This window comes from Quercus robur, chromosome 2 (assembly GCF_932294415.1).
Source record: "Quercus robur chromosome 2, dhQueRobu3.1, whole genome shotgun sequence".
Taxonomy (NCBI): domain Eukaryota; kingdom Viridiplantae; phylum Streptophyta; class Magnoliopsida; order Fagales; family Fagaceae; genus Quercus; species Quercus robur.
This window is the reverse complement of record NC_065535.1, coordinates 17,558,827-17,582,353: the sequence shown is the minus strand read 5'-3', so window position 1 is coordinate 17,582,353 and position 23,527 is coordinate 17,558,827. Positions and strand designations below refer to the sequence as shown.

Here is a 23,527-nt window from a genome sequence, read left to right as displayed (position 1 = left end):
CTAGAGCTTGCTTCAATTGTTGGCTAATGCAAAGACCAACTTTCATGATAAGACAAAGTTCAGAAGACAGCAACCATAAATTCGGCAAATAGGGGCTTTGTAATAAAACGCTAATTCCGGGAACAATTAATTGAGCGTCTAGTGTCATCAAAGTAAATTGATTTTAAATAATTCACTTTTTTTTTTCTTATCCATACCCATATATGTTTATAAATTAAACTACATAATAATTAATAAATTCCCTCAAAAGATTAAATATGAGAAATTTAAGAGAATGTTATATCTATAATATTTTCACAACAAATTCTATGTGATAAGTTGTTACTAATTCTAATTTGAACCCACCACTAAAATTACTTTTTTGTCTATCAGTAACAGTCAGTAAAAACTTGCTACTTAGAATTTGTTGTGTTGTGAAAATGTTGTAAAAATGTTGTGAACATAGTATTTCTTAAAATTTAAATAGTTAACCCGATAGATTAATACTAGTAAACCGTGAAAATAAATCTATAATAATAATAATAATAATAATAATAATAATAATAATAGTAATAATAGGTGAAGGTGAGAGAAATTCAAATTAGAATTTCAAATTAGAGTTCCAATTTTGCGCCATGTATCCTAAATTATTTATTCTTAAAGGGTTTTATTCCTTAATTTTAGAATCAAATGTGGGACAATACCATAAATATTCATCCAAGTGAATTATTAAGTACAAAAACCAAATAGTCTAAAACAAATGAATCGTAAAAGAAAAAATGCTTCACAATAAAAAATAAAAAAAATAAAAAAGGACAATTTACATTTTATACTTAATAATATCCTTACAAAATTTTTTAAAGAGTTAATAAAATATAAAAATGACTATTAATAGTATTTAAATTATATATATAGGAATTATATTATGTATCTTATTGCATATCTTTAAATGTATCAATACATATGCATGGAGTTATAAGCTAGTTATATAAAAGTATAAATGTATTTTATCAAAGAGTTTGTATATATATAGGGTTGAGTTCAAGTTACACTTGGTGTAACTTTGCTTAAAGTTACACCACCCAATATTTTTTAATTGAATGCGAATATTGACAAATCCACCGATAGATTACATTATCTTCATATATTCTCCATGCTTGCAAAGTTTTAAGGTGATTAAAATTTAATAGTCATGTCATCAATCAATTGTTAAAATTCAAGTTTTTGTAGTTTAAAATAATACATAAAAGATGAGTTTATGGATCAAATAATAAATTACATCCGATTGATATGAGAATTGGCATGCATGTTAAAAACATATATAATATGTAATTTAATGGTTGGATTTTCAAAATATTAATTCAATAATAAGTTATTGAGTGGTGTAACATTACTTAAAGTTACACCAGGTGTAACTTTAACCCAACCCATATATATATATATATATATATATTTATATTTATATTTGTGGTGGCTAATAAGTTTTGAGATGAGGAACCACACCAAGGAATTTGACTAAGCAGACTATGAAGCGAGATTCCAGCTATCTAGATCCGAACTTGCAAGATTGAAACAACTTTATTTCCTAGGCTTCTGATCAATTAGGTGGGTTGATTGGAGACCCTCTGAAAATCAAGGTAGTTCTTAAGAGTTTTATGCCTTTAGTTAGAAGAAATATGGAATAGCTGTAAAAAAAATTCCTCCATAAAAATTGAATTAGTTATTTTGGTTTTGTATTTGTTAATATTAGACTATTATTATAGGAGATTTTACTTTTAATTCACGGTTCATATTAATTTTTCATTATTTATGTGTATAAAGTGATATGAAAGTGCTAGATAATACAATTTACATAATGTTTATAAACCTAATGAGATTTTGGGAGAATAAGTCCTATAAGATTCTTAATAATAAATGAAACATGAGGATATCATATTTCCTGGAATTTTAATCAAACCAAACGTGAGCATACTTACATTTCTAAATATTTAGGTCTCCAAACATCACAATTCTAGAAGTTGGCAACTCAAAGCAGTGACAACAATCATTAAGGGCCCTTTTGGGTAATAGCGTTTAGTATTAGTTTTCAAATTGATATGAAATCTGTGATCTAAAAAGTGTTATAGAAATTTTGGTTTAAAGTACTCATGATGTAAAAAAAAAGTGTTTGGTATTATGTGTATAATGACATATTTTCAAAAGTGAAAAAACAAATTGTTTGTTTGGTAAGAGTGTGTGTGTGTTTTAAGTGGTAATTAACTATTTTGTGGATCCCATGCTTTTCAAAGTGGTATGAACATATTTAGTTTTTGTATTGTCAAATCCTATGGACCCTATGCTTTTCAAAATATTTACAGCAATACTATTAAACATTGTTACTCAAAAATTGAAAACCACTCTGGATAAGTTATTAAAATAGAGTGTTTAAACACTTTAAATTGAGAATTGTGGCTCAAATACTTATACCAAACACTATTTTTTTTTTTTTTTTGCCCACATTTTTCAGTATTTAAACACTAAAAACTATTATTTAAACTCACATATCAAATATACCTTAATTATTCCGCAAGCAAAATGGCCAATCGAAGCACACGCATGATTAATTGTGAACATTATCATAGACCTAAGAAAGATCTTAAAAACAACAATTAGGACAAATATGACAGAATAATGAATACATATCATAGAGTTGAGTTTCTATCCCATGCATCAATGTTAAATTAGACAAAAGAGATGGTATTACATATATGTACCCTCTCACATAAGATAAGTTTAACATTTGTAAGATTCATCCATGTGGGATGATGGAAATATGTATCAAATGCACGATAGATTGTCTTAGACTAAAGTCAAGTCCATCATAATAAAGCAAGTCACTCCTGTCATATCAATAAAACTTCTTTTCCAGTTTAGAAAAAAAAAAAATTCTTATCCACAGTCAAATCTTTGAAAGTAATCATTAAAATTGTCTTCCATCGTTAGAACAATCAATTATAGTGTAGTTTTCATCAATGAACGCTCTATTAAATGCACAAGAACAGTTTTAAGAAGCCAAATATAAATCTCTACTCAGAAAATTTTAAATTTCTACAAAAATTAGAAAGCCAAACAGCAAAGCTAAATAACTAGACCAAAATAATTAATGAAACATAGCTTGATCTTACCATTACCTAAACTAGAACCAATCTCAGCTTTCTCCGTCTGAGTTGCTTCCATTCAGGTCAATAGAACCAGAAGTTAAAGCTGCCTCCAATGACACCAACCCCATACCAAGACTCAACCAAACATTATGATCATCATCATCATCGTCCACTTTTCCCTTCCCCTTCTCTTCCTTTGTGTATCGCATTCTCTTATTTGTCAAAGAAGACAATGACCCCGACCCAAGTCTTAACCAACCACGACCATCATCATCAACTTTTGCCTTCTCTTTCTCTTCCCTGGTGTATCTCTTCCTCTCACCCCTCAAACTGGTTCCCTTTTCTTCTTTAGCACGATCAGTTTCACCGTACCAACGATCATCACCATCCAAATCAATGACAATAACACCGTCGACAATGCCATGTCCCAGCTCAACCGGTTTCATGTTGAGATCAAAATCAAATACTGGTTTTTTCTCTGCCCCTTCTCTTTTCTCATCAGCCTCCTTTGACGCCAACGCTTCAAAACCATCACTATCTTTGCCTTTAACCTCAACCTCAACCTCGACTCTATCAGTACCCTCTTTCAGATCAGACTGAATCTCACTAGGACAAGAAAGCTTTGGTTTCTTTTTCACAAGACTCTCAGAATCTGCAGATTCAGGAGGTGAAAAACAAGTAGAAGAAGGGTATCTCTTAGTCATCTTGATATTGGAGTGAGAGACTATTGAGGAATCTACAGAGGTCTGTGAAGGAAATTTTGTGGGTTTCATTGCTATACTTATAGAAGATATTTTCGAAGCAATTAAGGAAACATTGAACCGCCATTGACTTAGAGAGAGTCTGAGATAACTCACCAAACAAAGGAAAACAGATGCGAAATCAAATGGTGAGAGTCGTGAGCGAGTTTTGAGGAGCCGCCGAGTAGATTTTAGGTGGTACAGAAAAAGTTGCTGTTGTTGTGGTGAGTCGTCTTTTATGGTACGGAATTCTTGATTTCCTTTCCTAAAAGAGCAACTATATTGCATAATCTTGCCAAATAGAAAAAGTGAGGCATTTTACCCATTTTGATAAAAAAGAATACTCATATTAGTAGATGTAAAATTATGTATAAATACACAATATTCGCATTAATTGATGCATAATTACTATCCATTTTGTAAGAAAAAACGTATTTTTTCTATTTTACACACTCATTTTTACAAAACACCCACATCAGTTTGTCTATTCTACATATTTATTCAATAAAATATTTTAAACCCAACCACCATCAACCCGATCAATACCCAGCCACCATCAATGATCAATACCCAGCCTTCATCATCAACCCACACAACCATCATCATCAAGCCAGCCTCCATCATCAACCCACCCATCAAAATCCTAGCCACCATCAACCCGGTCAATACCCATGGATCAAAATCATCAAAACCCAGCCACCATCAACCTGATCAATACTCAGCCACTATCAACAATCAATACCCAACCCTCCATCATTAACCCACACAACCACCAGCCTCCATCATCAACCCACCCATCAAAATCCCAGCCACCATTAACCTGATCAATACCCATGGATCAAAATCATCAAAACCCACTCATTAAAATCATCAAACCCACTAATCAAAACTATCGACGATCAGCAACGGTGAGAGTAGGGACAGACCTACAGTGCAGGGGGGGCCATTCCCCCCCCCCCCCCCCAAAAAAGTTAATATATGTGTGTGTGTGTGTTGAAATTTTAAATTTTGGTCCTAATACCCCCAATTAAATAAATAAACTGGTATACATATGTAATTTGAAAATTTAAGATTTGCCCTTAAATATATATATATATATATATATATATATATATATATGGATCTCCTCTGAAATAGCGTCAAGTTCCATTTTGATAAATGTGTTGAAATGTTTAAGAAACACTTATTTTATATGTAGTATTTTGTTGAATATGAAATAGATGTTAGTTTTTATTTTCATAAAAAAAAAAAATTGTTTTAAGCTTTGGCCCCCCTCAGATTTGAATCCTAGTTCCGTCCCTGGGCGAGAGTAGCAGAGATCAATGGAGGAAGAAAGTGTGAGGTGAGAGTCAGACCAAAGAGAAAAAGAAAGAGTGAGGTGGAGAGAGGAGAAAAATAATAAAATATTAAATGCAAGAGTTATAGTAACCGTGCATATATGCACGGTTACTATAGCACTTATGCATTTATGGACAATTTTAAACCCACTGATGTGGGGTTTATTTTTTATTTTTTTTATTTATCAAAATGTGTAAAATGCCTTACTTTTTCTATTTTGCAAGATTATGCAACCACTGATGTGGTTGCTCTAACCGTACATATATGTAAGATTACTGTAGCTCTTGCATTTGATATTTTATTATTTTTTCCTCTGTCCTCCTCACTCTCTCTTTTTCTCTCTAGTTGACTCTCACCTCACGCTCTCTTCCTCCACTGATCTTTGCTGCTCTCGTCGTTGCTAATAGCTGATGGTTTTGATTATTTGATCAGTGCTTTCGCCGTTGCCGATCACCGATGGTTTTGAATAATGGGTTTGATGAGTGGGTTTTGATGATTTTGATCCCTGTGTATTGATCAGGTTGATGGTGGTTGGGATTTTGATGGGTGGGTTGATGATGGAGGTTGGTGGTTGTGTGGGTTAATGATGGAGGGCTGGGTATTGATCAAGTTAATGGCGGCTGGGATTTTGATGGGTGGGTTGATGATGGAGGCTGGCTTGATTATGGTGGTTGTGTGGGTTGATAATGGAGGTTGGGTATTGATCGTTGATGGTGGCTAGGTATTGATCGGGTTGATGGTGGTTGGGTTTTGATGATTTTGATTAGTGGTTTTTGATGATTTTGATCTGTGGGTATTGATCAGGTTGATGGTGGCTGGGTTTAGAATATTTTATTGAATAAATGTATTGAATAGACAAACTGATGTAGGTGTTTTGTAAAAATGAGTGTGTAAAATAGAAAAAGCATGTTTTTTCTTGCAAAATGGACAGAAATTATGCATCAACTGATGCGGATGCTCTAAAAGTTATTTTCATCCGGTCATTGGAAAAAATTAATTAGAAAAAACATTTTTCATAGCCATCCTTTATATTTTACATAACCAGTTTTACAATAAATTATACATTTATCTACATTTTGGATACATCATAATCATGTGCCAACATAATTTTTTTTCTCTCTTATATATAGTACATATACATTAGGTTCCTAATTGAATTTAAACACCTGAGCATTGACCAATAAAATAAAAATAATATTTTTTTTCAAAAACAATTAATTTTTTTAAAAAGTATTTAAATTTATTTGAGAAACTCAATACCTAAGGTATTATATATAAATTTTTTATCCTTTAATAATATATTTTTAGAAAGAGTCCAAAAGTGAGAGAGAGAGAGAGAGAGAATAAAAATAGGGGCAGTGTTTTACATAAGGTACAAAGCTTCTGTTGATTTAGGTAGGAAAAAGTCTATATACACAAAAAGTTTGAAAAAAAATTCACACCGGGTTGATGGTGGCATATTATTTCTAGTAAGTAAAAAAATGATATCAATGATAAGTCCAGATAAGAACTAGTAAAAACTTATCGATTCAACTATTGTGAAAAATGTTATAAACTTTTTTGTGTATATACAATTGCTCTTTAGGTAAGCACTAAAATAGTGTATAATTTTATGCAAAATAGGGAACGAGATGAAGTTTTTTTTTTTTTTTTTTTTTTTTTTTTTTTTTTTTTTTTTTTTTTTTTCTTCCTTTTATAGCTATAGCATTATCTATTTTGCATTTTAATAAGTTTTACATAACTGGATAAGAATGCTCTAACAAAAGATAGATAAGCATTGTTGTTTTGCCTTCCCGAGATCCATAATCGTCATTTTGGTTTTTATCAATAAAGTTAGATATAGTGGTGACTTGACGTAATTATGCCAAACTTTCTCAACGTAATAAGTAATTTTGGTAACAACATAACCATACAGTTGTCAAAACATGAATTGTATCATGAATCAATTTTTATTTTTTCTGTATTGTGTATCATAATTTACTCAAACACTTAAAAAAAATTAAAATACATATAAAAGGTACATTCATTATAAATGTGAAACATATTCAACTAATGATTAATTTAATCATCTCTTTTGTAAATAAATCAAATTAACATGTGTTTAATACATTCACATTCAAATTTATTAAACCCAAAACCGTTATATATGACATATAAGCCAAAACAATAATTTCTTTCACACTGTATTCATAATTTTGCCTAATCAATTTCATTTAAGTCAAATGTTATCATCATGTTCATCATCTTGTAAAATTATTTTTTCATTGACATTTTCTTCCTCATAATCAACATTTACTATCTCTTCTTGTTCTTTTATTTTAATAATTTTTTATACTTCCTAAGCATTCTAGCTTCTTTGACTTATAACAATAATAACAAAAATAAAAAGTAAATATATTGTCATTTAATACAAGATTCATAATATAGAAAAGAAATTTACAAATATGATTGTGAAGTGTCGAGTTCATATTTTATAGGAGAAAAAAAAATCATGAACATATTATTATATTGGGCTCAATTAAGTAGCCCAATAATTTTGTATAAAAAACAAATCTAACAACTTGTTGGACTTGAATAAAAGCAAAAATTTTAACAAAGCACCCAATTTAAATTCACATGTCTATGTATTTTATGGTACATTTGATTTTATGATACACATCTATAATTGTATGATTCATGAGTATGTTCAATACGTATCTACAATACGGTACTTTTTTCACTTGATACAATACATAGCACATATTATATGATACTAACGACTACTCATTAGAAAATAGGAAGTTTTAGTTATTAAGGCGCCCCTTTTCACCACAAATCACACCTTTGTCTTTTTGAAGGGTGATGTTTAGGATAAAACATATTTTTCTTTATAAGCTTTACATACTGCTATATGAATTTTTTAAACATACAACAATAAAAGTAATTAAAAATTTTATTTATTATGTAGATGTGACACTAATCACATTTATAGTGAAGTTAGGTTGTAAGCCTTTTGTAATAAAATTGACAATAACTTTAGCATTTTTTTTTTTGTTTTTTTTTTGAGAATGAGCATTTTTCTTTTTTAAAAGTCATCATTTTGTGGCAAATTGTTCAATTAAGGCATTTATATTTATATAATATATTAAAGTGAAAACTAAATCAAGAATCCCAATTAAATAAAAATTGACTTCTAATTTTGGTGCCAAGTGTCTTTAGGTTTTTAAGTCACTTTAATTTTGCCCCAAGTGTCCTTCCAATTCACATGTCTAAACTTAAAAATGATTTAAAAAAAAAAAAAATCGATTGGAATTTAACATGTTTCTATGTAATATGATGAAATATGTGCAACATGTTTCTTATTAAAAAGAAATGTTTCGTGTATATATGTATCTACTTGTGGTCAGGGATAGCAACATGGCAGGTTTCTTATTCTTCACCCTCCCCTCCCCATTCCACTACCCCTTGCCCTAGGCCCTGGCCCCTGCCCTGCTTTGGGTTGGGTTTTTATCCTCCTGCCCAACAGGCATAAAAGGTACTTGCTCCGCCCAATATATTTTAATTTTATAATATTATAATATGATTTAAAATAATCTTTAAAAAAAAAACTAATAAAATATCACAAATGAAGTTCTAAAATCACTAAAATCTTCTCAAAGTAGAAGAATATAAAAATTCAGTCTTACAAAAACATAAAAACAATTTAAACATAACAATACAACAATTAAAAATCATAAACAATTTAAATCTTAAAACATAGATATAGTAATACAAACACTAAATTACTAAAAGACATCATAAATTAATGTTTAAAGACTGAAGTTTATATACATGCCTTATAAAATTAAAAAAAAAAAAAAAAAAAAAAAAAAAAAAAAAAACCTCACATCCCTAGTTTACAACTTGCAATGGATGGTAACATAAATCTATGCTCCTCAATGGTCCCTCTCTAAATATACATTGTGGGTGGAGAAACCATCCTTGCCAGTTTCTACTCTATGAGGTGGGCAAAACCGGTCTCATTTAGGTTAGGTTGGATTGGATACTTACGAGACAAGTTTAAATAGTCATCCTTAATTTGCGGTTATTCTTGATTGCACCCATTCATACATGGTTATAAGCTTTGGATTTCTTTTATACATACATACATACATATATATATATATATTAAAATTAATGACTTAATATCCATATTCTTGACCTAATTCTTCACAACTTGAAGTGTTGAGATTGATGAGATATTTGATTCAGTGTATATTGGACAAACCTACCTAAGAGAAGGGTGTTAGAATTAATGCGATGAGACTACAGAAATGTATTTGAAACAAAACTCAAATGTAGCAAAAATTTTGAAGACTTCAAAAGTGTTAATCAAAAACTTATTATATGGTTATGGAAATTCACTAAAGCTTATCTCCATATTCAACCTGCAAATAAGAATCAATGTGATAACTTTTGCAACCAAAGGATGAAATGAGAAGCCACATCATGCTGTGAAGACGCTAGTTTCAGAATGCATGAAATTTACTACAACACCCAAAAGATATCTTAAGGCAAATGCAGTAGTAGTAGGCTAGATGCCACTTTCCTTTGTGCACATTAACAGAATCATACTTCTAATTTCATTAAGAAAAAATTGCCCTCAGCAGCTAAGGTAATATAAAAAGTTTACAAAAGAAGGAGATATAACTGAAGAAAATCAATAGGATGGATCTCACACTTACAATGACTGTGGAATAAAAATACGAAACATAAATTGAATAAGAGAGGCCAGGCCTATCAAATATCAATACAGCATTACACAAGAGGCCCCCAAATCAAGTGATAAATAGTTTCTGATAAAAAAAAATTGATCAGAATCCAAAGGCATGCCCCACTACTAGCAAAGCTGTGGCAACAAATGGCCATATACGACGGGTTTGAGACCAATCATAAGCACCACTGCATTCATCATTAGCACCACTAAAGCACCCAGGTTTTGTTACCTTAGCCACCCCTCCCTCTACAGCAAAGCTGCTGCTGGTGTTGCCATTACTGAACAAGAGACACCAGAAATAGGGAGCCCCACGTTCGGTGCCAGTCACTCCAGCTCCGACTTCAGTGTGAGTCTTATTGGAAATTATTTCTAAGCTTTTGTTGTTCTTCATCAGGATCTCTGAAAATGCTTTAGAAGGATCAACATAATGAGATTGGCAGCCAAGTAAACGACCGGTAATAGGAGAGAGGGTTGAGACCAGAACACCACAGTTGGGGGCAAAAGTTTGAGCAAATTCGGATTCAGCAGGCTTCTTCCCATTAGGCCCTCCTACTGCACCGCAATCACCTTGGTAGGCTTTTATGTACTGCAAAGCAATGCAGGCCAGGCCGCGGTTGTCATAGAGGGATTTCAACTTCTGTGCAGTTCTATTGTTGTCAAGTGCAGCCACTAACTGATCAGCAGGGTTATTGGTCACTTTTACTGCAATTTTCATTCATAATATCATACATGGCAAAAATAAAAAATTTGTTAGAAATATATGTTTTTTGATAAGTAAATCATGAATAAGAAAGAAACATGTATTTTTTGATAAGTAATTACATGAACAAGAAAGAAATATATGTTTGCAGCAGTGACTTGAACTATTTGAGAGCATATAGCAGATAGGAAAGTCAAATTGAGTCCCAAGGAAGCAAAATTTATAAGTTATGTCAACATATAATAAAAACCATAATTGAAAAATAAAAAATTAGAAGCAATTAATGAGAGTAGAAGAAATGAAAGGGAGAAGTGGGGGGAGGGGTGGAGAGAGGACGAGATGTCATAATATTTACTTTTAGTACTGCCATCTAAGAATCTCAAGTTAAAAAATTCACTGAGCTTTCCATAGTGAGAAAAAAAAAAAAAAAAAAAAAAAAAAAAAAAAAAAAACCGAAAGGGTTTAAGAAAGGTACACGTTCAGGGCGGGAGGATGCTTATGACAAGCTAGCAATTGAAGATCCCCATGTTCTTGAGGTTAAAATACCAGATTATCCGTACTACAGCATGAGACCAACCCATAGGACTTAATCATGAAATTACTATATGAAATTACCCACCATTTGTGACATGTATCCAGTAAGACCCATAACTGTAAGAGCTATCACCTATTTCCTTTCTGATAGAACATGCGATTAACAAAGTTAACTTCATCAGTTTGTATTTACTGAGACAAGTAAATTTATCTGAAGGGTCTTATTTCTGGCAGGTTTGCTCTATATATCTGCGTATGTGTGGAAAGAGGATTAAGAATTTAAGATTGAGTTTTAGAACGATAGTAAAGCCCCTAGAATAAAAGTGTTTCTTTTAGCCAGCTATATATCACAGATTTCTACTTAAGGAAAGAGCAATGAAATATATGTCCCAAGAAGGTTAAAATAACTACAAGAACTTTAAGCTAAAAGGATTTTGCTAGCCTTCCAAGACACTAACCAATCCAGCTTTATTTCCTATGATTGCTTTATCTTTCTTTCTTCCCCCTGATTTCCTAACCTTGTTCTTATCTCAACTTTGTTTTGGTCGCATTTAAGCTATGGTCTCAATAAATAATTATCATGGATGAGTTGGTGAAGTATGAGTGGATATCGTTGGAAATTGCCTCAAATTTCTATTTTGGAATTGGATCTATTTGTTTTTCTAGGTGTGAAAAGAAAGTCTACTCCTTGTAAAAGAAGTATTGTTTGCATTTCTTGCTTACCAAGGAATTGAAGTTGTAGCCTTATATATACATAGATAGTATTAAAAGGATTTGATGATTTTGGCCCAATGGTCCTCCTATACGCAGAGAAGGGAAGAACTTAGAAAAAGATACCAATGTGTAGAGTTTTCCAAAGTAAGCAGTTGAGAGCTTAAGCCTTTCACAAATTCTTGCTTTGGTTGTGTGTGTGTGTGTGTGTGTGTGTGTGTGTTTGTTATTCTTTACAAATCCGTGAGTGTTATTGCACAACATATTATTAGTACTATGTGCTCACAATCCACCTTTTTTCTCCCACATTTGTTCTCCAAAATTATATTGCAGCTGTCTTTACCGATGGGTTGGTACAAGAAATGTTCTAAGGAGACTCCCAATTCCCAAAGGCAGCTTTGATAGGTGGAGCCATGGAGATGATTTTTTTCCCCTTTTAGATAAAGATTTTATTTGTGTGTGTGTGTGTGAGAGAGAGAGAGAGAGAGACGATAACAGGAAACCAAACTGTGGTGATGTCAATACATTAAGAGACATCCAATAACCCACACTGAGGTCTTACCAGAAGATGTTCAAGTGTACTAATAAGGATTTGAGAATGCACTCTAAACCTGTAGGAACTAAACCAAGTTATATTAAATAGATGTTGAGGTGTTTTATTTATACCCATTGTCTTATTGTTAGTTTTAATAATGTATGAGAATCAATCATTAGATAATAGCCTTAGGGCTTTTGGGTTCGAATTTATTCCTGTTATACATGATGTTGTGGTGGAGGTGGAGTGGTTACAAATAAGTAGTATTGACTAGCAGCCCCACATGATTTTGGCTCTTCAGAATATGTATGTGAGTTTCAATGTTTAATTGCTGTGTTATTTTGAGTTCTACAAAACCTATAGATAACAAGAAGGAAATGGCCGGCTTGACTTCTTAATATATAAGAACAAAGAAAACCAAAGGCAGAAAATCCTACATTGACAACCCATCTGACGATTTCAAGGCTCTGCCTTGTACTGGGGGTTCAAATGGAACAAGGAAGAAAAAAAAAAAATCAAGATCTGTAATTTGTTTTCCTTTCCTTCTCTTCAATTTCTCAGGAACCAAATAAATCATTGAAAGAGGGTGTTCTTAGGTAGTGTAAGATCTTTAACTAAAAAAGTCCCACCAGAGACATCAACTAACTAAAGACTCTGAACTTAAGCCAGAGATCTAATCAACAAAACTGTTTCACTCTTAAATTCTCAACAAAAAGACACATGTTTCAAGTAAACACTTCAGGTTTTTATTCAGACATGGGTTAGCTACATTAATGGAAATATCAAAGAGACACGCATTAAGACAAACAATACATAAGTTTTGAATCAGATCAAGCATCTAATAAATGCCCACATAATTCAGTTGGGTTTCAAATCTTTAACATGCATACATTCTTCAAAATCACACTATGATCATACATACATACATAGAAATGCATGTTTTTTTTTAAGGCAATGTAGATTTGGAGGAGACTTACTTTGAGTAGCTGCAGCAGAAGCTAAGAAGAAGAGAAGTGAAAGTAAGAGAAGCCATGGAGTTTTTGTCATTTTTGCTCTTGCTTTAGAAACTAGGAACAGCGTGTGAGAGAGAGAGAGAGAGAGAAATGAAGCAGAGGTGAGTGAGTAAGCCTAATACGTCTGCTTCAATCGCTTGGCTGGCTTTGCTTAACTACAAGTCTAGAAAAGCCTATGATTTGGATTTTTTTTTTAATCCTTGAAATGCCACCAACCGGGTTTCTGCTCCAACCCGAGTCGCAAATCAAGAAAAAACTGCTCCTAATTGCAGAAAATACCCTTCCACCGTGAAGAAGAGTATAGCCTTTTTTTTTTTTTTTTAAGAATTAATTTATTAAAAAAAAGAAGCATTAATTTTATCAAAATACAACTTTTTTATATTTAATTAAAGTAATTTAAAGGAAATTAAGTATTTTTTGTATAATTTATTTTTAGAATACTACATCTCAATGATCATATTTAAAAATAAATAAATAATTCAAATTGTTATTTTTATTTAATGTTGGATTTTACTTGCATGTAAATATTCTAATAAGTGACTTGGGACATTTCTATTAATTATGGAGAGACAATATAAATATGCTATTAACCTCACATTTCAATCTTTTTCTCCAAACTTCCTATTTTGTCCGTGCATAAGAATATGCCAAATTTTGAATATTTTAAAAAAAATTGAGTAAAAGTAATACCTCTGTCAGTTGTCGGTGCATGGATCATAGTATCATAGAGCTTGATTTATAAAAAAAATAAAAAATAAAAAAGGAGAGAGGGAGAGATCTGAGGGCAAACATGTCATTTTATAACAGACATTTTTCGTGAAAGTCATAAAAAAGAGAGGAACAAACGGATAAGAACCATGTTTGTTTAATAGTATTATCTGTTTAGAGTCTGTAGAGTTTAGACATCACCGCCGGGACAGAGTAAGAAAGTGGTCGGAGGACTCGAATGTTGTGCGGGCATGGCCACCCCTGCGCACGTTAGCATCAAGCCTTTCTCCAATTCCTTAAGCTTCTCTCATTCTCTCTCAACCGCAAAAAAAGCTAATAAGTCGAATTTGGCGCTAACGAGAACGAGGTGCGCATTGTATTCAGCGTCATCACCACCACCACCACCACCAAAATGGCGGGAAAGCAGGCGATTGGTCAACGTGTCCCTCGTCCTCTCAGTCTCACACTTCCTCTTTATCCCCAGCTGTACGAGATCTCTTTCCTCTCCAACTAACACTATTTAATTATCGTATTTTTGTTAAATTATCGTTTGTCTCAAAAAGCGATAGAAAATAATGAATTTTTAATCATTAATCATAATTCTAACGTATTCTTTTCTATCTTTTTCTTCTTCTTTTTTTTAGCTTTTAGTTTTCCTAAATTTACTTTTCTTGGCAAGCAAGCAAAGTCGATTGAGTTTTGCCCCTTTTTTTTTTTGCAGATGCTATGGCTGGTGGCTTTTTCGATAAATATGTGAAAAGGTAATGACTAATGAGTAATGACTATGGCATGGACAATTATTCTCACTCACTGGTTGACATATCATTTCTTATTTCACATTTTAAGTGTGGACATTAATTAAAAAAAATTGTGTACATTGTGCGTGAAATCAGTAAAACGAGTGTGAAATAATATTTTCATATTCTAAATTTATAATCGAAATAAGTCCAAATTTTGTTGAGTTACGGCAATAAATATTAAAAATGCGGGTCTGGTCTAGACTCTAGAGCTTTTTCTCCACATGGATAAGGGCCTTGTGATGTGCAATGATCACAGAAATGTCATGTTTCTTGGAATACAGGGCCACAGCCTGATTTCTTTTTAGCTTTATGCCTTGAATTAATGTATCTTACCATATATTCTTCTTGTTATATGATTCAATAACCAGGAAAAAACTTGATCCATTGGAAGTTTATATACCGGCTGTCATATTGACGCAGTTACAGATCAAGGACTTAGGTAAGCTCTTAGATCATTTCATTTTATAATGTAACTTTTGTTTGATTTACTATGCTTTATTAGGCATCACTCTTGTATATTTGGTCACGTTTAGGGAGTGTTTAGGATTCGCTTATTTTGCTGAAACTGAAACCTTTTTACTGAAAGTACCATAAATAAAGGTAAAAATTAGTTGAAATAGTACAGTGAAACATATAAATAGTACCAAAAAGTGTTGTGAGACCTATAAATAGTGGCAAAATTAAGTCATGCCAAACGGACACTTAGATTATAATATTATTAGAATATAGATTATAATCTAAGTACTCCTAAATGTGCGTGTATGTGTGCACCCTGCACTTGTATGGGTGTTCATGCGTGTTTATGTTGTCTTTTCCACTTCTTCCCACTTTGTTAGATCATGTTGCTGCTCTTTTTTCTTTTTGTTCTCCTTCTGTACATGAACTTTAAAGTGTGCTATGCTCCTAGTGTTTGGCTTGTATAAGCATTGTAAAAAGTATAAACAAGGTGTAAGAGTACTTATATTTATCTTTCTAGTAGTACAGAGAAATCTTTAGAAGCTGATCAACCCCAATATGGTAGCTGCCGATCTTTGCTACGTTCTGGCCCTGTAGGATCCCTTCGTGTAAATATTAGAGCGGTAAGTTGAGGCTTCCTTGAACTTTTTAGTATTCTGTATGCTTTCCGCTGTCCAGTTCTGGTCTGCTTCTAATTCTTAGCGTAAAACAATTTCTCATGCTTTTTGTTTGACACAATTAGTTGAATAATATTCTTTGAGCTCAATCAGAATGCTTGAACCCTTTATGTCTTAATGGAGGTTTTATACAATACATGTCTCACTTTCACTAGGATATGAAAATATTATGTACAGCAAGTTTCCTTTAAGTTTCTCGAGAAACAAGATCATCAAAAATTAAGGCAAATGGTCGTAGTCCATAATTTTCAGTGATTGATTCTTTTTTTTTTTTCTTTTCTTTTCTTTTTTTAATAAAAAAAATTATAGTGAAATTTATTTATTTATTTTGTTTTATTTTATTTTATTCCATTAATTTAGTTTTTTAATGAAGTTGATGGAAATTTTAAGGCTATTTTTGTAACTTTATTTTTAGAAAAGCTTGTTGAAAACCATAAAAAGTTCTTATAAATATGCATTGATCTAGAATGGTTTATTAGATTGAAATGAAATAATATCTCTAAGAACTTTCTCTCAAGTTATGGTGGATTCTCAATTTCATTCTCCTTAAATTTTCAAGCTATTTATTAAGCTAGAACAAGATCTAGCCTACTGTTCTTTTTTTCTACATTAGGTAGTATTAGAGCGTTTTAACGATTTTGATATGGTGAACAATGAGGTTGAGTATAACTACTTTTGTTTTTAAGTTACACACATATCCAATGGGTTTTGAACACACAACCTTACACGTACAAGGAAAGGAGGGGATAGGTGCTTTGAGTGGTGTTAAGGGCTCAACAGCAAAGTACGAAACAGCATTTCTAGGAAATCTGTGACATGCTTACTGCTTTTGGGCTTAATACCAATATAAATCATGAAGATGATGTTGATAATGGTGTAGGAGACAAAACTCACAACCTATCTGGTGGTTGACATGGCCATGTCAATCCCCTCATAGGGCAACTAGACAATTTAGAAGACAGGGATGGAGGATATGCAGGGTACCGAAGGGAAGGATGGAGTAACAAAGAGATTGAGGATTAACATCTGAGGGACAGTATTTCTTGTTCTAGCAAAAACCTCAATATTGAATCCTTTCTTGATTGGATTTACCATGTTGATGGTTTTTTGGGATGATGGATATGTTGGGTCAGAAACTAGTCGAACTTATCATGTACATACTAAAAGGCGTAGTTTCTACTTGGTGGGATCAAGTATAGAATAATGAATCATTGGCTGCGAGGAAAAGGGCTGATGAGAACATGGGGGAAATTGAAGCAATTGCTAAAGGATATATTTTTGCAACTTGATTATGGTTTAAGACAGATAATGTATCCCACAATTATGAAGAAATTTTTTCTTCTCTTTGCAACATGATGTGATTTGTCACTTACAAAGGCATATCAAGCAGTATGATATATCAACAGTCTAAGATTCTCAATTCAAGAAAAGATTGGGTTGCAACCTCTGTGGATAGTAAAATGAGGCTCAATATGGTGTTAAAGGTAGAGAGATTATTGGCACAACAACTAGCTGACAAAAGTTTTACCAAATTGAAGAGAAATTAGTTACGACACTATCTTTGCACTTCCTAAATTCAGTGAAGTGTTTAAGCTAAAGCGTGTTGCAAGTGGTGTTGGGATAGGTGCTTTTCTTTCTTATGAGGGTTGTTTAGTCACTTTTAAATTTTCACAAAAGAATTTAAACGAAAAAAGAAAAAAAGAAAACAAAAAAGGTCCACTTATGAAAGATTTGTATGTAGTTATTTAGGTCTTGAATCAGTGGGAACATTGTCTTTGTATCCAAGCAAAAGCATTAGCCACATATGCTCTATGCCCTAAAAGGACTAATCTAGTCACAATTGAGGGTCCTCATAATTGCTTATAAAGCCCAAATCAACCTAGTATCTGCCCAATGTGAGACTCAGCACACACATAACACACACTCAACTAATTCAATTCAATATCTAATTGATCTAGTGTATCACATTTTAATTCCAAAAGAGTTCTTAATTTATTATGACCCTATATCTTTGAAATACTTCAGCACGCAAGAACACCTTAACAAGATGCTTGAAAGGTGGACATTTTGCTTGGAATAATTTTGTTATGTAATTAAATATAAGTTTGGTGCTACTAATCAAGTTGATGATGTTACCTTCCTGTTAACCTCGAGCAACGAAGTGGACGGATTTGAATGCTTAAAATAATTGTATGAGGTCAATGAAGACTTTGGTGAGGTTTGGAAAAATATTTGATTTTATTGAAGCAGCGCCCAAGATGGCTATTTATTCATAGGAAACCAGTTGTGCATTCCTCGGATTTCCCTCTGGTAAAAAATATGGGATGTACATGAAAGCAGACTTGTTGGTCATCTAGGGCATGGCAAGACTATGGTTAGTGTTGAGGAGAGCTATTATTGGCCTTAATTGAAGAGAGATATGGAGAATTTTGTTTTTAAGTGACAAAATATATTATTAGGTCCTCCAAAAATTCCTCCAAAAGGGGTAAAGGCACATCGGGGTATAGAATTTGTGTTTTTCATTGTTGACAGGTCTTTCAAGTCTATTGCAAGACTTTTTGATGCTGTGCCTTCAGCAAAATTATTCTTTAAAGAGATTGTGTGGTTACCTGGTGTTTCAAACTCTATTACCTTTGACCGTGAATCAAAATTCCTTGTTCACTTCTGGCTTACTTTGTGGAAGATATCATGTGCAAGTTTTAATTATAGGAGTACTATGCACCCTTAAATTAATAATTAAACAGAGGTGATGAATAGAACTCTTGGGAATTTAATTCATAACGTTTGTTGGGATAAGCCAAAGCAATGGGATTAAATGCACAAGTTAAGTTTGCTTATAATAGTGTAGTCTACAGTTCCACTAAACGGTCAAAATTCTCTATTATTTACAATAAGGTTCTAAAGCATGCATTAGACTTAATCAAATTGGCCTAAAGTTCTTGGTTTGAGCATAGCAGAAATCAAAATGGCGGAACATTTTTAGTTAGTTAAATCAGTTTAGGCAAACGTAAAGAAGCCAATTTAAAGTATAAGATGGTAGCTGATAAACATTGAAGGAAAAAGTTAGGAGATAAAATCATGGCTATTTGAGCACAGAGAGATTTCCTTCTGCCACCAACAAGTTGAAGCTGAAGAAATATGGTCCCTTAAAAATTCCAAAAAACATAAAGACTACTCCTTGCAGCCACTTCGTGCAAAATTTAACTCGAGGGGAGAGTTTATCTGAAGTGGAAGGAACGAATTTAGAACAAGTTTCTTTGGAATTACTCAAGAAACAGGATTGTCATATACTGAGGTGAATGATGCATGGTCCATAATTTTTTTACCCTTACGTATATGCCAACGTTTAGTTATTTTGTTTTTACTTTTTAACCTATTTTATTCTGTTAATTTAGTCTTTCAGCAGAGTCTTGTGCTAAAAGCCCACCTCAAAATTTGTGAACTTATGCTCCCCAAATAATATTACTGTAATAGTGTAATGCCAAAATTGGTCACACTTCCAACAGCCATGAGTCTTGACCACCAGTTATGCAAGTTGGAAGGGCCTCTGAAATTGATCAGAGATATTCTGATCAGCCATTAATTCTGATCTAATCCTCCAAATGATTCGTTAAATGATCATGGTAGTGTGTTTCCAGGCATATGTATCACATATTTTCAGCTTGCCTCTAATTACTTGTACTGTTATACATCACAAAGTGTTGCCTTTTATTGTTTTTTGTTACCCACTCACTGTATTCTTGTCATCACTCTCCATGCTCATTTACATTTGCATTATGGCAGTTTTTTATATACTTGAGTTCCTAAAAGCTTTGGAAATTTTCTTCGGAACTATAGGTGGCACAATATGCTTCAGACAATGGCAATGGTAAAACTGCTTCCAATAATGTTGATCAATGTCTCAGGTACATCTTATTGCTATTGATGAAAATCATCATATTACATTGTGTAAATATTGAGTGGGTCTGTAATTTTGCTCTGTAATTGTTCACACTTAGGTCCGTTTGGATACAACTGAAAACTGAAAACTGAAACTGAAAACTGAAAAATACTGTAGCAAAATAATTTTTAAATGTGTGAATAGTACCGTGGGACCCATTTTTAATGAAAAAATTGCTGAAAAGTGAAATTTGTGGGTCTGTGAACAGTACACGATGTGCACTGATTGGATGAAAAAGTTTGGAAAGTCAAAATTTGCGGTTACTGTTCATTGAACAGTGCATGAACAGTAACCGCAAGTTAAAAAACGCGTGAAAAAAAAAAAAAAAAAAAAAAAAAAAAAAAAGGAGAAAAACGCAAACGCGCTGGAATCAGCGCAATCCAAATGCAGCTTTAATGATGGATTGTAGGAACATAGTGTCTATCTAGAAAATCGACACACTTTAGTGCTAGATTTACACAAATGGCCAGTATGGGGGGTACCACAACATCCAGCCAGCTGGTATAATAAAATCAGGTTCAACCTATCCAGGCAGTAAATTTAACTGGTATTTTAATCTTTCATTTCTCAAACTAAAGAATAAAAATAAAAATTAAAAATAAAAAATCTCTCATTTCAAAATCATTGGTGTTTTCAGAAAGATTTTGGACTATATTACTGTTGGGTTTCACTAGAAATGATTCCTGTATAACTGTTGTGTCCTGCTATCCTGGATTTCTTATTTCAGGAAGTCATAAGTAGCTTCTTCAAATGATAGAATACCACCTTTGTGGCAAAGTAACAATTTACCAATCTTCATGTTCCATTTTATTTAAGGGATTTCGTTATTTGAGTAGCATGAGATTCAAATTTAACTCAATGCCCTTCATTTCTGGATAAGGAAAATCCGATTTCAGTCTCACTTTCTGATTTCAAGTTTGTCTCATTTCAAATTGTATATTTGCCTAAATAGCTTATGGGATTCATTCATGGAGATCATATGTTTGTAGGTTAACAGAACTACACCTGGTTAACATTCTTGAATCAAACTCCCATAGGCAGAGTGCAATTTAAAAGTCATAATTAAGCTTCTGAGCTGCAGCTCAGTTAGTACGGTACCCTAAATAACCTCTTTGGTTAGAGGTCGTGGAGTTGAATCCTGACAAGGCTTGGTCCTCAGGGCAGATTCAGATCCAGTGTGCTTTGTAGAATCTACTTAGCATGCCTTTGATTTATTATGTTGATAGACTTGCTGATGGATATGCCTAATTGGAATATATGTGTATATATATTTTCTAGGGTCCATTGTAGGCGTATTGGACATTTGGACTACACAATGGGAGGTAGCCCTCTCACTTCCATTGTATGCCAACCCACAAGGAGAATGAGTTTAAAATTGTCCCAGCTAAGAAATATGACCATGTCCAATTTGATGCTATGTTGTGCAAATAGCACCCCCAAGATTCAAACCAATTATAGTAAAGACAAAAAATAAATTACCAAGCACAAACACAAAAAGAACATAAGAATTTGTGGTTTGGTAATATGCTTACGTCCACAGACTGCTAGTGGGAGAAAGTTTAACTATGAAAAATAGGAAGATTACAGCAGTGGCATAAGGATTCTCTCAACAAATCCAAACCCCAAATAACCCTAGGTCTCTCTCACAAAAGGCACATGGCAATTCAAGCCACACCATGTAACATGCTAATTATCATAGGTTCACAAATTGCCATCAACCAAATTTAAGTCCTGTGAAATCTGTACTTCTGCAGAGCCTTGGAGGATCTTGATTCCTTACTTCTAAATGCTTCAAGAAATGATCCAGGAGCCTCAGTTGAATCAATGAAAGGAAAGATCAATATTGCCCTTAATGCTCTAGACAGGTAATGTGTTGAACAAATCATATATTATGCACCTCGATACTGTGTTTCTAGTATGCATGACATAAATTTCTTTTGTATACTATACTTTAAATGTGCAATTAACCAAGGAAGCTGAGAAGCTTTCCATTTTACAGCCTGCTTCAAACTGTTCCTTCTGATGTGCTAGAGAAAGGGAAGGCTGTGGCTGATTCCTATATGATTACAGAAGATGTGGAACCTGAAATTTTGGACCCAGAAATGCAGAAGTTGGAATCAATTTTATGAATTAATGTACCACGAATCTCACCCAGTACCTGATGTAGCCTCTTATTGTTATATGATCAATCTTAAACATTCTCCAAGTTATATATTGCAGGCATCTCACAACACACTAAAGTGGTTAACTATGAGTCTATGAGTAGTGGACACCTTTTGTCCACTTTTTACATGGATCCATCACTTGTTTTCTACTACTCACAATCAACATTTTCAACAAGTTGTAAAATTGGATGTGTTCGTGGTATTGTTGATTGGTATACCCCATATTGAATCATGTTGTGGCGCTTATTTCTTTGCTAGACTTTGCTGTGAATACCTTGAAGAATGAGGTTGGTTATCTGAGGAATTAGGCCATTAGGGGCCTTTCATTATATACAAGTTCTCAGTTCCTAACCAATGTTGCCAGCACTATTCAGGACATGGTTTCATTCCAATTAAGCACAGTTTTTAACAAAAATTATTTAATGCACTGTTTTTCAAATAAAAATATATAAGGTTCCAAAACTGTCATTCTTATTTTAAAGCTTCAATTAGCATTTGGATTGCGTTTCTGGGTAGCGTTTTAGCATTTGCAATTTACTCACCATGGGACCCAAGGCTACAGTGTCACAAAATAAACGCGCAAAAGTTCCAGTTGAAATGCATGGATGAAAGCCTGAATGCACCGTTTCATTAACGCTATACATGTGTGTGTACTGTTCATGGACAACCTTGAAAGGAAAAGCATTACTACAACCTTCTCATTGTGTACTGTTCACTTATCTGACCCATGAAGCAGAGGAAACACAAAACGGTGCGTTCAGGCCAATGGCTAATTTTCACATTATCAGGTTTCTTCTTTCTCTCAACTACCGTGGCAGAGATGTCTTCAATGCACTTCAATGCTCCGTCCTCTTCCTCTTCAATGAATTGCACCTATCCACCAACCAATAACCAGCAAAACAGAGGAAACACGGTAATTGCAAACCCATTACGTTAAACAAACAAACCCAATCCCTTATGTTCTTCCTTCGCTCGAGCTCACCTTCTCTCTGCTTGGGACGTCGTTGCCGCCATTGTGGGTCTCTGCATTCATAGGTAAGTTGTGTCTAACTTCTCATACTCTTTGATCTGTTGGTGTGTAGTTATATTGTTTTCCATGAGGCTTCAATCTGTGGTTTTGTGTTCAACGTTTGTATGTGGTTTTTGTGTTTTCCATGACACAAGTACGTGGGTTTCTCTCTCCTTCATGTAATTTTGTGTGTTTCTTTTCCTGCCTATGTTAGTACAAGATGAGTATTGACTTTTTAAACAAAGCTAAAGGCATGTTATGAAAATTAATAGCATTGTATTTAATAAACTTTTCAATTGGACCATATTTTGGGACATTCTAAAATTGAACTAAGGGTCAATAATGGT

At 33.2% G+C, this 23,527-nt stretch overlaps 2 protein-coding genes across 3 annotated transcripts; one reads left to right on the top strand and one right to left on the bottom strand.

Moving 5' to 3' along the window:
* Positions 1 to 9,775: 9,775 nt before the first annotated feature.
* On the bottom strand, positions 9,776 to 13,676 carry LOC126712715 (uncharacterized). Its single transcript, XM_050412160.1, has 2 exons — positions 13,390 to 13,676; positions 9,776 to 10,634 (listed from the first exon to the last, which is right to left on the bottom strand). The coding sequence occupies exons 1-2, from the start codon at positions 13,457 to 13,459 to the stop codon at positions 10,030 to 10,032; spliced, it is 675 nt and encodes a 224-aa protein (XP_050268117.1). The 5' UTR covers positions 13,460 to 13,676; the 3' UTR covers positions 9,776 to 10,029.
* A 594-nt stretch (positions 13,677 to 14,270) lies between these two features.
* Positions 14,271 to 22,428, top strand: LOC126712714 (uncharacterized). 2 transcript variants are annotated; one of them, XM_050412158.1, is made up of 7 exons: positions 14,271 to 14,619; positions 14,855 to 14,894; positions 15,302 to 15,372; positions 15,918 to 16,012; positions 19,904 to 19,971; positions 21,761 to 21,871; positions 22,038 to 22,428. In XM_050412158.1, the coding sequence occupies exons 1-7, from the start codon at positions 14,385 to 14,387 to the stop codon at positions 22,057 to 22,059; spliced, it is 642 nt and encodes a 213-aa protein (XP_050268115.1). In that variant the 5' UTR covers positions 14,271 to 14,384; the 3' UTR covers positions 22,060 to 22,428. The 2 variants fall into 2 exon arrangements, with proteins under 2 accessions (XP_050268115.1, XP_050268114.1); XM_050412157.1 differs by having other exon boundaries at positions 14,273 to 14,619; positions 22,006 to 22,428.
* The last annotated feature ends 1,099 nt before the right edge of the window (positions 22,429 to 23,527 follow it).

Excerpts from the sequence above, each read along its gene's own strand:
- LOC126712715 (XM_050412160.1), bottom strand. The coding sequence starts at position 13,459 with ATGACAAAAACTCCATGGCTTCTCTTACTTTCACTTCTCTTCTTCTTA. Across the intron at positions 10,635-13,389 it reads TTCTGCTGCAGCTACTCAAA|TAAAAGTGACCAATAACCCT; the intron begins GTAAGTCTCCTC and ends TGAAAATTGCAG.
- LOC126712714 (XM_050412157.1), top strand. The coding sequence starts at position 14,385 with ATGGCCACCCCTGCGCACGTTAGCATCAAGCCTTTCTCCAATTCCTTA. Across the intron at positions 14,620-14,854 it reads CTTCCTCTTTATCCCCAGCT|ATGCTATGGCTGGTGGCTTT; the intron begins GTACGAGATCTC and ends TTTTTTTTGCAG. Across the intron at positions 15,373-15,917 it reads GTTACAGATCAAGGACTTAG|AGAAATCTTTAGAAGCTGAT; the intron begins GTAAGCTCTTAG and ends CTAGTAGTACAG.